The following is a 15,927-nucleotide window of genomic DNA, read 5'->3' on the forward strand; positions in this document are numbered from 1 at the left end:
TCAATTTTGGTTTGTTAATTATGGAGGGGAGATGTCTTATGTAAATTGCTTATTCATAGGTATGCCCTCTTATTAACATTTTGATTCAATCATCCAGTTGGTCCAACTCACAATGTTGAAAGATTGATGTAGTTGTCTAGAGGGGCTTTTAAAAAAACTGATCTGACTTGATTTGAACAGATTCCTAGAAATAAATAGGAGAGAAAAGAAAAAATTGGTACCTTCTCTAATCTTCCCAGGGAGAAAACTCCTTAGCTTAATGTAAGATAGTTATGCAACTGTCCATTAGTCAGTTTGGCAATCCCAGTTTTCATGGTTTATGGAAGGCTCAACACAGGAGAAAGATAGACGTTTTTCAATCATATGAAAAGACAGATCAGATACGGTTATGAAAAATGTTCTTCTCTAAATAGCAAGAGGTGTGCTAAGTTACAGACACTGGCTATCTAATTTCAAGCAATAGCCTTTGCAGCAAAATGTTTGCCTAACCAAAAATTTGTATAGCTTCTTAGTTCACCATAATGGGATTTGCCCTGGATTGTACAAAGAATCTCAGAACTCGTTACCTGTGTTGGTTGTGACCTCCAGGGGCTCGCTGAAATCTCCATAGCCAGCTGCTGTCCTGGCTCGGACATGGAAAACATAGGAAGTCAGAGGGTTCAGGCCTTTGATATCCGTGTTCCTGGCAGCCGTCCTAACAATCCGATAGCTTCGTTCATTCTGATCCTACATTACGAGAGGATAAAATTAAGGAAAGTGGCAAAATAAATCCCCCACTTACTCTGATACAGTATTAAAGCAGCCAAGCCAGTCCACTCAGAGGTTGAAAGTAAATGAAGATTGATAAACTCTAAACACTATATTCAGTTCAATGTTAGAAGTACTATTGTTACTTCAATGTTGAAAGAAATGTGGAGTTCAGGTATGATCGCTATTGACACTGACCATATCCAGATCTTTACCCATAATCTTTTTTTGAAAAGAACATTAGATGATGGTTGATGGCTTTTCTCACTCCACACCCAACAATCTCACAGAAATAACTACTGCAAGAAGGTCCCTCTTCTTTGTCTATTTTCCATTCTAGAAAATGTCAAAAATGTTATAATCTGGTTTCCAAAAAAAAAAAAAAAAAAAAAAATCCTGTCCTCTTTCTGCTTTCAATAAGGAAACCAATAAGTGATTACCTTTAAAAAGAAAGAGAAGACAATTGTTCATTTTCTAGACAGCCTTGAATGCAAATAGCTCTCTTCAGAATGCTGTCCTTTAAGAAACAACTTATTTGCAAAAAATAATGTCGTTCTATAATTTTAAGAGGCTGAAGAATGTAATTTGCTTTCCTTGATTTTCTATTAAAAGTCATCATAATCCACACCTTGATTCTGAATAGCAGTGATCTACTTAAACAGATCATTATTTCAACTTTTATGAGTCACTCTTCCTGATAGAAGGTTTATAGATTAGACCTTAGCTTAGCTATCTTGATTTGCAGGACTAGAAAGAAAAAATATAGTTATATTAGAACATAATGTATTTTTTCTCTTTTTTAAGATTAGCAACTTAATACATAAAATTCATAACTGGATTTGATTGGGAAGCAAAATGCATTTGGTTTTGAGATTTACTAGTATTCCAGGACTTATAACTGACCAAAACTATAGAGAAAAAGAAAGGAAGGAAGGAAGGAGGGAAGGAAAGACGGGTTGGGGGGAAGAAAGGAGAAGAACCTTGCTTATTCAAGTAATACCTTCTCATAATACTTGACTTCATACTCCAAGATCACCCCATTGGGCCGGTCTGGTTCCAGCCAAGCCAGAGCAACACTATATCTCGTAACTTCTTTAGCCTGGACCAAAGCAATGGATGAGGGTGCTAGTGGGGGAAAAAAAAAAAAAAGATATCATACTTTAGGGGGAAAAATTGGTGGCATCAGTCAATAATATCATCTTATTTTAGAAAACTGTGAAGGATTGTCTTATCTTCCGCCAGATCCCCGTTTTCCTCTTCCCTAGTACAAAAGCATACCATTTTATGGTTCTTTCCAATATTTTTTTGTATATGGTTTGTCTTAAAAAGACAATCTCTGAAGTAGTCTGGTAAGTCCACGGGCCTCACAGTATCACCTCTACAGCACCTGCAGCCATTCCTCAGAAAGGCCGTAGGTATAGAGAATGCTATCTGCTTGTTTATTTTTTTGCAAGCCATGAAAACCTTTGGAAAATCTCCTCTTAAGCTCAGAGAAACTGCATCTCATTCTACCTCCAAAGAATTGAGTGTTGTGTTATTGGTCTTTAGTTTTATACAAGAGACTTTGCAACTCTTCCAAGAGTACTGTAGGGAATGCCAGAAGGCAAACAATTTACATACTTTCCAATATAAATAAAAGTATTGCTTAATTACAGTAAGAGTTTCCAGCTTGAACACAACCAGGCAAATAATGTAGAACACAAATAAAGCCATGATAGTCTCTCTGGACATATATGGCATTTTGCAACTATTTTACAAGAGTTGAAATATTGCTTTTGCCTGCTGAGTAGCAAACCTTCTTCTTTCCACTGAGAAAGGCACAAAAGCCGTCCTCCACCGGGTGTATTATCAGGGATGGGGAGCAGAAACTTTTATCAACCCAGGCTACCTAACCCTTGCTTCGCCACTGTGGTGGTCGCATCTCCAGCCAGCTGTTACCAAGCTCTGCGGTGACCAACAATGGCACAAATGTGCCATCTCCAGGAAGAAGAGGGAGCGTTCACGAAATCTGAGATCTTATCTAACAAAGCTGCTATAGAACTAGATATTAGAGGTTTTCCTTAATTGAATGTATATTTTTATTCATTCTCAAATTGTGAATATATATGAAAACAAACGTCCAAAAGCGGCCACTGAGGAACAACAGAGTAGTGCTGGGTCACCTTCCTGCTCTTCCCCAACACACACAACTGCCAAATCCTAACTCAGAGGAAGAGAAAAAGTAAAATAAATTATCTGAAAATGGAATGGGACTAGCTGCAAACCCTCTGATCACATCTGACAGGTGTGCTGGTGGCAAGGGACGCAACCAGATACACCAAAGTTACATGTCACACAAGGGACTCTTCCTGCTAAAGCTAATCCAGCAGAGAGCACCTCTTGGAGGGGACCATCTGACAGCCTGGCATCTCTGTTAGGGGTGCCTTGAGATGGTAACACACACGCGCACACACACACGCACGCGCGCACACACACGCGCGCGCGCACACACACACACACACACACACACTCTCTTCCCTATTTCTCCTTCTCCTTTTCCCCCCACACCCCCGCCCCCAAAGCTATTCCAGATTGGATCTCAGGCATAAACACAAGTGACTTTTCGATACAGCGAATACATACATCCTCCATCAAAGGCAACCCCAATGTTAGTAACAGCAAACTGAGTGAACAGAGAGACACGCAGCAGACATACGAAGCCACTGAACACCTGAGGATAATGCAAACCGGAAATGCGCTCATTAGCTGTGTTAAGGCTCCCCTGCAGCCCCCCGCGTTTTCTCTCTCTCTTTCTTTACTGGTTGACACAGAGCCATTGTCCAGCACAATGCAAGGAGTGACTTTCTTAAATACAGAGGTAGCAAGGAGGCTAGGAAGGTTGCCTGGCTGTGAAAAGCCATTTCACTCCAGTTAATAAACATATTGCCTAACAGAGCCCTTTAGCATCCACTCCATAAAAAGGGGCTCTTCCAACTCTCATGTTCAGGATTGGGAAATGAAATAGAAAAGTGAGGCCGTTAGAAAGAAAGCAGGAGGGAGGAAAATCATAAAGTTATAAAATGAACTAACGCTCAGAAATGTTCTGGATTAGATCTTGATCAGACAGATTTCTCGGGAAAGAATCGCCTGGCTGCCCTTGGAGTGAGCGCACTGATGAACTAAGATGGTTTCTCTCCGGTTGGGTTATCCCTAAATTATTGCATGTGGGAAATGAACCTGATTTCCACTTCTGGAGTTGGAGCGGCAGTGTTCCTGTGGCCATTCAAAGGGCATATGAGCTCCAACGAGTGCTCACAAAATCTCAGACAGGCAGCTAACAATATCATCGTGTTAACTAATCGGATATTCCTAATGCAGCCCTCCTTGGAAAATTCATAGGCACAAACGTGAAAAGAAACCGAGAGTGTATGCTTACTCAGCTGTTATAAAAATGGAGGAAAATGAGATTAAAGGGGAAAGGAGAATAAATCAGGGTAATTTATAAAAAGTATGATGCTGTGTGGCTGCAAAGTCTGAATTCTTTCCAAACAGCTCTTTTTCAGAAGAGCATTTTTATCAGGCCATAGTGACAAAAGCAACCCATGACCAAGTGAGATTGAGAATCAGACCTAAAACAGGGACGCGCGTTACAGTCAATAGGCAGTTATTCCTCCCCCTGGAGAAGAGCTTCTTAACTTCTTTGGCAAGAAAAGCACCAGTTTGGGAAAAACTGGGCTTTGCCACACCTTCACTTTGGAGAGAAGATGCCCTCCATGTTACAAGCCGCATAAGGGTTCTTTCCTCGCCTTTCCTACCCTGCATCCAATACAGCTTACAACTCTACATCTGGAAGCCATCACCGTGCCTTGTGTGCCTGCCTGTGGCTCATTTCGCTAGAGGAGGCATTTGGCAACGGCATTTCTCAATCATTTCCCTCCCCCAGTGGTTCCCAAGCTTCAGTCTTCTCATGCCACCCAAGTAACTGCTGCCACATCCCTCTGCAACTTGGACTACGATTTAAATAACAATTTTCTTAAGACGACATACTTTATTTCTCGAAAGAAAACTTCCCTCTACAGTTATCACGTGCAATCAATGGCAGGTAACCATACAAATAAAAATAATATATACATTAAAGAATATGTAGGGCTTCCCTGGTGGCGCAGTGGTTGAGAAGCTGCCTGCCAGTGCAGGGGACACGGGTTCGAGCCCTGGTCTGGGAAGATCCCACGTGCCGCGGAGCAACTAGGCCCGTGAGCCACAACGACTGAGCCTGCGCGTCTGGAGCCTGTGCTCCGCAACGAGAGGCCCCGACAGTGAGAGGCCCGCGCACCGCGATGAAGAGTGGCCCCCACTTGCCGTAACTAGAGAAAGCCCTCACACAGAAACGAAGACCCAACACAGCCAAAAATAAATAAATTAATTAAAAAAAAAAAGAATATGTACATTGGGTTATTTGTATGGAAATATGTTAATATAAATGTTTCAGACATTACATGAAATTTCTAAAAATCTTATATTTGTATTTGTATGGAAATATGTATGGAAATATGTTAATATAAATGTTTCAGACATTACATGAAAAAAAAAAAAAAAGAATATGTAATAATAGTATGATTAATACAATGTAAAAAAAATACATAAATGCTCTTGCCTCTCTATGCTTTGCCCAAAAAAGAGATTAGCCAGTGTTAGAGAAGCATTAAGGATAATCCTGACACCAATTTGAGATTCTGACCTTAGAGAAAGCAGAACTGAGAGAGAATGGAAAAGGAACTAACTTTCACACAGAGCAACTCAGTATTACATAACGTCCCACCTGGGTCTCCCCTAAAATCGTCTCTGATGCCACCATTGGTATGCTTCCACACTTTGGTAAACACGGCCAAACCCTACTCGGTTTAGAAGCGTTTTGGATCCTGAGTCCCAGTACCTCAGGGCTCTGCCCTTTGCCAGCAGAATTAGCAGAGGAGATAATAGACTAATAAAATAACAGATTGAACACTCGTCCCAGATACATGGTTTAACAGGAGCTTTGACAACTCAGTGCCTTAGTTCAAAAGAAGGCTTCTCATCATACTGGGAATTTTGGTCCACATAAAAAGACCAAGCAGAAGAAAGGTCCTGCTTGCCTCCCAGTTTACATTCCCAAACCTTATCGAGACTTGGCTCTTCCTCCTCCACTAACCACAAACTTAATGAGCACCAATGGAACACGGCAAAGATGGAAACGGGCGAACAAAGCTAAATTAAATACAATCTTTGGTATCCAATTAAGTGCCATCTTATCCTTTAGCCTCTTAACTAAAAAAAAAAAAAAGAAGACAGAGAATTTTTTAATAGTCTTACAGAGAAGACACTCTTTAGTGTCAACCCAGAGAATCAATTTTCTAGAACTCGAGAAACAGTTCCTGCTAACCTTCTTATCCAAGTTTTATCACGGCAATGGGGAGAAGTAAGAGGCTTCCTCATTATACCGTGTCTTCAGACACATAATACACCTGCAGAAGAGTGAGAGAAGCTGGCAGGAAGCTGAGGGTTGATGTAAGTATGCTCATTATAGGAAAAAGGCACATCTTAGACTGAAAGGCATTCCTCCCTACCCACAGACTTCCTTCATAAAAAAGAGATGTTTGCTTTAAGGAAACTTTTGTGCCCCTGGACATAAGCAGGCTTCCTTTAATGGCTAGAATTTTGACGTAACACACAACCAGAAGAGCTGGTCGTGCTAGTTGACGGCAGTGTGGTTAGAGAATCATGACGGATGGATGCAAAAATCACAAAGGCAAGAACTCCTAAAGGGTCGTTTCTAAAGAAAGATTTGTGATTTAATTCAAATCAGCCCTTAATTTTCAAACTTTTAGAGCAGAATGTTCAATGTCCATTTTCCTGTCCTGAGATGCAGATGTCTGAGACCACCTTTCCTATTACTCTCAAGGGGATTTCAGTAGTTTTGAATCCAAAACATGGCCTCCATTTCCTCTTCTTTTTACTTACAAATCATGCTGACACATCAATCATCATTCAATCATTCTACAGATGTCCTTTAAGCCTTTGCTTGAGGAACTTAAAGTAGAGCTAAATAGGCATTCACGTTTTAAAACTTAAACAGTACTTGACTAAACAGACAGTAACTGGGGTAAGAAGCCAGAATGTGGAGGAGTGCATTGTGGATTACAGAAAGAACCACGGAGGATTTGGACTAAGGTTGGGGAAGTGTGGTCCAGATTGATTTGCTGGGCAAACGAGAAGCAGAAAGGGGAGAGGATGGCTGATCAGAGCTGCCCTGCTGCACGTGTGACTGGAAAGTTCAGGAAATCACTAGCACCTTGGTTCTGTGGGGGCAGAGGGCTCATCTAGGACACGTGAAATGAGGTAAAGATGAAAAAGCATCCTGAGCCACGCGAAGTAGTCTTCACTTTACTAATTTGATGGGAAAAATCAATGAATTTAAAAAGGATTTTGGATAAAAATCCAGGTTTGAAATTTACTAGCTGCCATCTTGGACAAGTTACTCAAGTTTCCTCGCCTCTGTTCTCCCATCTGTAAAATACCTTCCTTTCAGACACAAGCATGTAGGCTATTAGAATGTACAATCCATAAGCACAAGACTTATCTCTATATGCCCGCTCTTCAAGATCTTGTCTGGAATACAGTGGGTGCTCAATAAATCTGTCGAATGAATAAAGGTGAACTAAATGTTTAAATAGACCTAAAAAAACTCTTTGTAGCCAGCAAAATGTTTTCTAAATATAAAGTATCAGAAGTAAGTCATCCCTAAAACAACTTCATATCGGCACCTGTTTCAGATGACCTTTTGTGGGTTTGGTGTTGCTATTTAGGTTAAAAGATTTTGACAATCAGGAGTGAAGCAAATGACAATTCTAATTTTAAATGGAGTCTCTGTTTCCTAAGGGGTTTTTGGCGCTCCTGAACTTTTGTCGAACACACAGGCTGTTAAAATGTCATTCAAAAGTAAGTTAACGTTAAAACTAGTTTTCACTGCACCTGTTACAGACAGCATTTTGAGAAACTGCTCTTTCCCTGGATGAGGCGTTGACAATATGTTTGGTATTTCTCCTCTGTATCTGGAGGGCATATGCAAATAGTTTTCCGGACTTCCTAACTACAAAGGTGAGTGGTGTTGAGATTCCCTTCAAGTTAGAATCCTAAATCCAGAAAGAGCCCCAAGCAGCCCCCTAGTTTGACAAGACCAGAGTTATCTCTAAAGACTCACTAGTGTAAGCAAAGTCACCACCAGGGGCAGCCCTTAGTACCGCGTCTATCCTTGAAATCCCACGGAAAGGACATCATTGTTGAAGTGTCAGGGTAACCAAGTAGAGTGCCCTCTGCAGTCAGGGGAGGAACAGCAAGATTAAGGGTGTGAAACAGACTGTCCTTCCACGCACCCACTGGAAACAAGTAAAAAGGTAGGAAAATATCACTTTTTAAAGATGGAGCAAAAACTCAAGAGGATAAAAGGAAACTTTTACCGAAGCTTGAGGCTGAATGATCTGAGCTTTCCACTAGGAAGCCAAGATAAATTCTCTCCCCATCAAATAATTCTGTATTCAAAATAATACATACCCTTGAGAAACTGAGAATGCTTTCTCCGTAGAATCCACATTGGCTATGTACCTGTGATTACTTTTGGTTTGAGAGCAGACCACAGCGCATCCAGAAGTCACAGGTGGGTTTTATCTCTGTGTGTTTTGGATAAACAGAAATAGCATAGATTTGGGGCTCCATCACGACTTTCTAACAGTCGTGCGTCTCACAATGAAGAATTGCAGGAGGTGCTTTGATGTCAAACAGAGGTGGCTCCTTTTAGGAAAATGGTAAATTTCACCTTCTTTGGTTCAAAGCTCAGCAGTTCTAACCGCTCCCCACCGATGTGAATGCTGCAATTTTCTTTTATTCACTTCCTCAATGACTTGCCATCAAACACCTACAAGTCATTTTACTGCAGCAGTTTGGTCCCTGTGACACCCCAATAGGATGAAGAGAAAAAGAGACATGGAGAAAAGAAAGGGAGGAAGGAGTCACTATAGTCCTTCACTTGTGGGCTGTAAAACTGTCTTCTTGGGTCCTGCATCACAAGCATTGAATTATAAAGAGTTTGGGGGACCTTGGGTGGGGAACAGAGCTGAAAAGATCCACTGCATTTCATTACTGGCTCAAATTAGCGGGGAGAAAGGAATAAGGCAGGAAATAAACAGATGCAACAAAAGGTCTCCAGCCTGTGGACAAGGAAGAGTGAAAATGGCCCTTTATGGACCTTAAGAAACCTAAAGCCAAGGATGCCAGTGGTTCTCAAGCCCATCGTTTGGAGGGAAGACGTCTTTAACCTCAGCAGAGTTTTGTTTCCCTCCCCAGGATCTGAATTTAAACAGGTGATGTTTACTTAAGGGGTCTTTCCCTGATAGGAAAAATAAACCCACAGTTTATACATAGCTCTGCTTAATGCAAATAGCATATTTAGATTGAATTATTTGGAGCTTAAGGTGGTTTTTGTTCCCTCTTTCTTTCTCATTTCAACGCCACAGCTCTGATTTGCTCTTTATCAAAGGTTGGTGCATTTTAAAATGCTGTCAAGCATCAAAATTAAATGCTTCAGAGCACTAATGATATCCTTGTGATTAAGGGTTTTGCCATTGCAGAGACGCTAAGAACTCGGGTGCTAATATTAATTGCTGTCTTCCACATCCCACCAAAGGGAGGACAGGATTCTTCCTCTGAGCTTTGCACTACCTATGGCACCAAACAGCACTGAGCAACTTTTATTTTTTACTATGATATTGCAGTAGTTCATAGCACTCAACAGTGCACAGAGTGCTTTCCTAGACACACGATCTTGTTTGCACTACATTCAGTCAATCAGCTGGATTAGCCCTCTGCTAATCCTTAGATAAAAATCATTAAAAGACTCAATCCGTATCCACCCTCCCTGAATACATCACTGATGTTGTAAGAACTCAGCTCTGCACCCTATAGCTTTTAGCTGCTGTACCATTAATAAGTACCTAAGCACATTTTCTCATAGTCAAGAAGTGAAACTGTTTTTAAAACAAACAGACAAAAGGTATGGAAAAACTTGATTATGCTAAAATTGATACGGAATTATTTTCCTATTCAACAAGAGACGTGGAGCCAAATTCTCAACTAAAGTCTTCAGGAGACTGAATTATATGAAGTTCATTTATATTTAAATATGGAAATATTAATATTAAGCTTATACTTAAAATGTATGAGGGATGCACCTTTTTTTCCCATAAAATGATTTCCAAGGTCAGTACATACAGAATCTATTTTAAACAAATACTATAACATAAAGCAGGGTACAGTAACATTTGCCAAAAGATACAACAGACCTGTGCTTCCAGTGAAGGACAGAATCTGATCTGGGGACATTAATGGTGCTTTAACTAAGTGATCCAAGAGCAAGACTTTACAAAGCGTTTAACTCAGACTCTTATTTCTGCAGAGAAATGGGTGGCAGATTATCTCAGGCAAATTCTTTAAAGAGAGCTATCACCCACATTTTAAATAATGAAATGTGATGCAATTCTTAGCCTTTACATTAAGTGTTTGCATACAGAAGTTGAAGGTCTTGGGATAGGCCTCTGTGGCTAACTGCCCAAAAATGGGAGTTCCCCTCCCATAAATGTTTCTGGGATGGAGCTGCTTAGACAAGGTCTACATTTCCTAGATCTCTTCACATGTAGGATGGTTCACGTCCCTGAGTTCTGGGTGTGGGTTGAAGTAGTGACTCCCCTTCTAGATCTATCACATAATTAGCTCCCTTGGGACTCTCCATCCTAACCCACAATCTGCCAGCTCCATTTTGGCGCTCAGGTCCATCTTGGAAGCTCCCCATAGACCCTCCCCCTCTTCACCACCAACTGGATGTGACTTGAGCAGGAAACAATTTTCTATCGTGTTAACCTGCTAACTGACATTTGGGGTGACAGCAGCCCATTCAGGTCAAGTGGAGCCATTCAGGGAAAAAAGGGGCATCTTCATCTACAGATGGTCCGAGACTTACGATGACTGTGGACTTGCTATTTTTCGACTTTATGATAGCGTGAAGACAATGCGCATTCAGTTGAAACCGTACTTCAAATTTTGGATTTTGATCTTTTCCCGGGCTAGCAGACGTACTCAGAAAATCATTCTGTTTTTCACTTTCAGTATTCAATAAACTCAACACTTTATTATAAAATAGGCTTTGTGTTAGATGATCTCTACCCAACATAAGTGTTCTGAGCACATCTGAGGTGGGCGAGGCTAAGCTATGATGTTTGATAGGTTAGGTGTATTCAATGTATTTTCAACTTACAGTGAGTTTTTTGGGGAGTAACCCCATTATAAGTCGAGGAAGAGCTGCGATAACATCTTCATACAATAACTAACTAAAATAAAGTGTAGGAGTACCGTGGCCTGTAGAAGATTGAGCTGCACTTGAAAGCTGCCTGAATGGTCTCCCTCTTGGAAACTCCAGCTCCTGGGCACCCACAGCGAGCGGAGAGCCACTTGTTTGTGAGACACTGGCCGAGTGCTGCCCTGGGGGTCAACAATGCCAGGAACAGACTGTGCAGCTTTGCAGGGACACAAGACACAAGCACAGCCCCGGATCTTCTAACAGTGACTGAATTCCGCAGAATCACAAAATGTTGGGCAGAAAGATTCAGCTGAGCTTGTTTTCATGGGAAATGGGAAAAGACAGCAGGGTTCTCAAAATGGCTTGGTTTAGTTTTCTTTTTAGAAAAGAGTTGTTTTCACTGCATACTTGACAGCTCATGCAGGTAAAGACTTGGGCCACGTGAATCAGAGCTAAACAGAGAAGAATGGGCAAATGAGCAAAAATATGCTTTTGGCCTCCTCTGCAAGGCACTTTCACACACTTAACATCATTTAATCCTTGCAACTCTCTGAAGTCCACAGTTATCATTAGCACCTTTGATTTTCTATTTGGAAACTCCTGCAGCACAGGGAAACGAAATGATTTGACCAAAGCTATAAAATTAGATTTTTAAACCCAAGTCTGCCTGACTCGAAAGTATGTGATCCTCTCTCCATATCACATGTCTGTAAACACACACACTCAACTAGCGTTTATGGAGTAACTGGTAAGTGCCAAGCATTGTTTTCAATCTCTTGCGTGGATTAATTCATATAATCCTCACAAATACCCTCTGAGGCAAGTACTATTATTATTTCCATTTTATAGGTTAGAAAAGCAAGGTAAAGAAAGTTTGAACAACTTGCCCCAAGTTATAGCTTGTAAGTGATGAATTCAAAGGTCAGGTCCTAGAGCCCACATTTTCAACCACTGATCTATAAAAGCCTCTAGTCTCTCCCCTTCTTTCACTGATAAGAAATTAGAGATTTGAAGGCTAAATGGTCTCTTCTTGCACAGCATCAGCTGCATCAGTAACAGAGCAAATGTGAGGTCTGCTATATGTTAGGTTCAGGGCCATCTATGTACATGGTTGGTTGCCAGAAATCCAGAGATAAATTCGACATGATCCCCGTTAATAGACAAAGTGTAAAGCTTTGGTGATGAATCATCTCAGAACTACCTACAGAGCTAAGAAGAGAATCACCTGAAACTGAAAATTTAATTACAAAATAAAATAATAGTATTTGGAGTTAGGGAAGAAGTGGGGGGCAAAAGGCAGGCAGGCTTCTGGAAGGTTGGCAATGTTCTATTCTTTGACCTGGTTGCTGGTCACAGAGATGTCTGCTTTGCGATAATTCATTGACGATACATTTGTCTTGTCTACTTTTCTGTATGTATTTTTCAATAAAAAGGTTAAAGAACAAATAAAAGTGTTAGCTAAGAGTATAAAAGATGGAATATTAAAACTAATAATAGAAAGACCCATTCACAATTTCTAGTTAACCCTCTGGGGTAAAAAAATCTGAAAGTGCCATGAAAGATGCAAATTTTTGCAAATTAGGGCTTTTATAACTATTTAATCGCTATATTTAATACCTGAGTCATACAGCAATTGCTGCTTTCCGCAGTAAAGAAAATGCATTCTTTAAATGCCTGTTTTTCTTTTCAAAATAACTCTCTTGAATTCGTATTCTTACATGGATAGCCATTCCATTAGTGTAGAATTACAAGTGAATGATGTCTCAATGAGAAACCAAGGCCACACCCCCCAGAATTAACTGGGAATGACTTAGGGAGAACCCGAGTGTCTCTGATGCAATACAAGTGCGTCTTCTGTTTCGTCTGAGAGCTGCTTGTTTTACTTTCTATTTGCTTACTAAGAAATCTGTTGGCAGGTTCTGACAAGGATAGTCCAACACTTGCCAACAGAAGCATGGCAGGATTCAGTGTGTATTTCCTGTTAAGTAAGAGTGCCAGTTTGAGGCAAACAGGAAAACAAGTCTTTCCACTGGAAGTCGATTTTTAAGACTTTGTCTGAGCAAGACAACCTTTTTAAGATAAGAGAACAGGGTAAATCTAGCAACAACACAAAAAAATTAAATATTTTTCCTCTGAACGCCTCTAGGAAGATGAATCTTCTCATTGCGTCTCAGTATGTTGGAAAGTATCTTGTATAAACTCTCAGTTGAAATTGTTTTATGTGTCTTGCTTAGAATGAAGAGTCCTAGGCAATATAGCCCCCTCCATGACAAACAATGCCCTCTGAAATTAATCTGGAATATGAAGGATGGTGTCGAGGAAAAGTTTTCTCCTAGTGAGCAGAAATACAGCATAGAGAGCGGAAAAGGATTAGCTGCTGTGAACCAAGGCTTCTGTTCCTTTAGCTGTCAGCTCCACTGGAGAGCTTCAGGCATTCCAAATCTGGAAAATAAAAGCTGTGCTGTGGGCTTCAGGTTCTTTTGTTACTCAGACAGCTGCTAATCGTCCTGCTGTGTTAGGAACCAATGAGACAATGCTGTAACATTTAGCTTTCTGACATCCAAGGCATCTAGATCAGTCCCCAATTAAAGATGTATTAATCACAAAGACTCTAAAAGCCAGGATGATAGATGCACCCAGTAAATCTTTGCTCTTGCCTTTTACTTTCACACTCAGGTTTCTACATTTACAGGCAGAAATGCTTAAAAGCCTACTTCAGAAACTGACCAATAAAAAGCCTTGTTCATTACTCTCTATCAGATGCTTGACAATTTCCTATGCCTGAAAAGCCTTTCAGAAAGAGGTAAGACATTGATCATTCTGCTAAAAGAGGCTCTCTGCTTCAATAAATAGATCCACTGAGGCTGTTGTCATCTTGACTTTTAAGTGCGATAACTAATTCAGGAGTATGGTTTTGCCACTTGCTACAGGGACATCCAAATTGTCTGTGTAGTTTAAAAAAAAAAAGCCCTTAGATAAACCTAGGAAAATTCAAGGAACAAAATATTAATAACGCTAATACTAATAATACTAATAATCTCCTCCAAGTCAGGCCAAGTCACCCTCAGGTCATGGCCCCAGTGACATGAATAAATTATGATTCAGATACCTGGAACAACAGAAAAGGGTATGTGTTGGATGAAGCCCCTTGAATTCTGTGCTTTGAAATTTATGTTAATGAAAGCCTCAAAGTTACTTCTTCACATTGGTTTCCATTTCACAAGGGCATTGAAGATAGCCTTATTAAATTCTCCATCAAAGGGTATCATCCGTATCATTTGCTGTGAATAAGTGACCTGGTAATCAACCCCAGAACAAACAAAGAAAAAAATTACAAAATAAAAGCAGATAGCCTGACTGATATTATCATACAGGCCAAGAATCCAATTTCTTTTTTTCATCCTTATCTAAAATGTTCATAGGAGGCATCTAATTACTATGATACAAAATAAAGAGAAAAAGCCTCAACACGTGAGGCTCATGTAACCTCAGAAAAACAGCATTCGCCATTCTGAGTTATGGTAAATCTATTGAAATTAGATTCCTATTTTTTATGTTTGAGGTTAATGGAACCCGTAAGAGACAAGTACAATATTTGCAAGGTGCCAGGTTGGTGCCAGCTCAAGGTACTGAATTCCTTGGCTTTCAGTGGAGCCTGAATATATCATGAATACCTCCTTGCCCATCACTGTCTCGGTGACAGTCCACTGTCTCCCAAGTTGAAAGATAGGAAGTCAATTAGTGTCACTTATGATGTGAACACCTGTCGACTAAGACCTGGACTGAGACCAATTCCATTACCATAGCCACTCAATGGCTGCCAGATGGTCAGGCCTTGGACCACTTATGATGTAGTCCAGATACAAGAAGATGACCTAAAGACAGAAAGGTCCAGAGTCCCATTAGTCATCTCCTGAGCCATCCAATTCCCCATCACATATACAGTTGGAACAGGATACCTATTCTTCCTAATGGTTATTTTAAAAGACCTCATGAGCAGCTCAAAAAAAAAAAAAAAAAAAAGTCATGGCGACCCTAAATTGAGTATATAAGCTCCATAAATGGTAAGCATTTTCACCAGCCATTGTTATTTTTATCTTTGAAATTACTTTTTAGTAACTCATCTTTCTTTCTGTTATTGCATTTTGAAACACATAGGCAGAAAAGAGAAAAAAACAGAGATGAAAAATATCTGACAAAGAATAAAGTGGAGCATGAAATTATAGGCTACAGGTGATCACTGACAGGATGAGATAGGCAGAGGAAACGTTCCAACACAATTTTGGTTGCAAATCTATGTGTTGTATGCTACTCGGAACTTTTCCAAGTCCAAATGTTGCTTGGCTGGAAAGAACAATGGCTAAATACTGAGAAGTGATGGCCATGGATGGTAAAGTAGAAGGTTATAAGTAGAAAGAGAGACAGAGAGAGAAACAGGAAGAAGACCAATCAGGTAAAGTACTGAGCCTCTCCATCTTATTTTCAGTTTGGTTTCACTATATGGAAGTCTGGGAAAGTTCTGAACACAGAGAAACATACTCAGGGGACAATATCCACGAACCATAGCATGCTGAGGAACTGGGGTTTAGTATTATCTAAGGCAGCCTTCGTTTTATTTGTAGCCAAACCTTTCTCTTTCAGTTTCTTGCTGGCTATATAGACAAGCACAAAGAAGTGACTGGTAAGGGGAGACTAGAGACACAGAGACCTTGGGGTTAAATTACTGCCAGCATGTTTTAAAAATGCTTCATATACACATGGTCACTACATGCTATGCTCTCAAAAAATGTAGCAATGAAATGGTATTCTTGCAGCCCTCC

At 40.3% G+C, this 15,927-nt stretch overlaps 1 protein-coding gene across 2 annotated transcripts in view; it reads right to left on the reverse strand.

Moving 5' to 3' along the window:
• Positions 1 to 15,927, reverse strand: part of EPHA4 (EPH receptor A4) — a 217,227-nt gene that overhangs the window by 109,045 nt on the left and 92,255 nt on the right. For both annotated transcript variants that reach the window (XM_082466376.1, XM_082466377.1), the window contains exons 6-7: positions 1,748 to 1,872; positions 567 to 726 (exon numbers count right to left, since the gene is read on the reverse strand). In XM_082466376.1, the coding sequence (XP_082322502.1) occupies positions 567 to 726; positions 1,748 to 1,872 (285 nt within the window). The remainder of the gene's footprint in view (positions 1 to 566; positions 727 to 1,747; positions 1,873 to 15,927) is intronic.

Source organism: Balaenoptera physalus, assembly GCF_965194825.1.
Source record: "Balaenoptera physalus genome assembly, chromosome: 6".
Classification (NCBI taxonomy): Eukaryota; Metazoa; Chordata; class Mammalia; order Artiodactyla; family Balaenopteridae; genus Balaenoptera; species Balaenoptera physalus.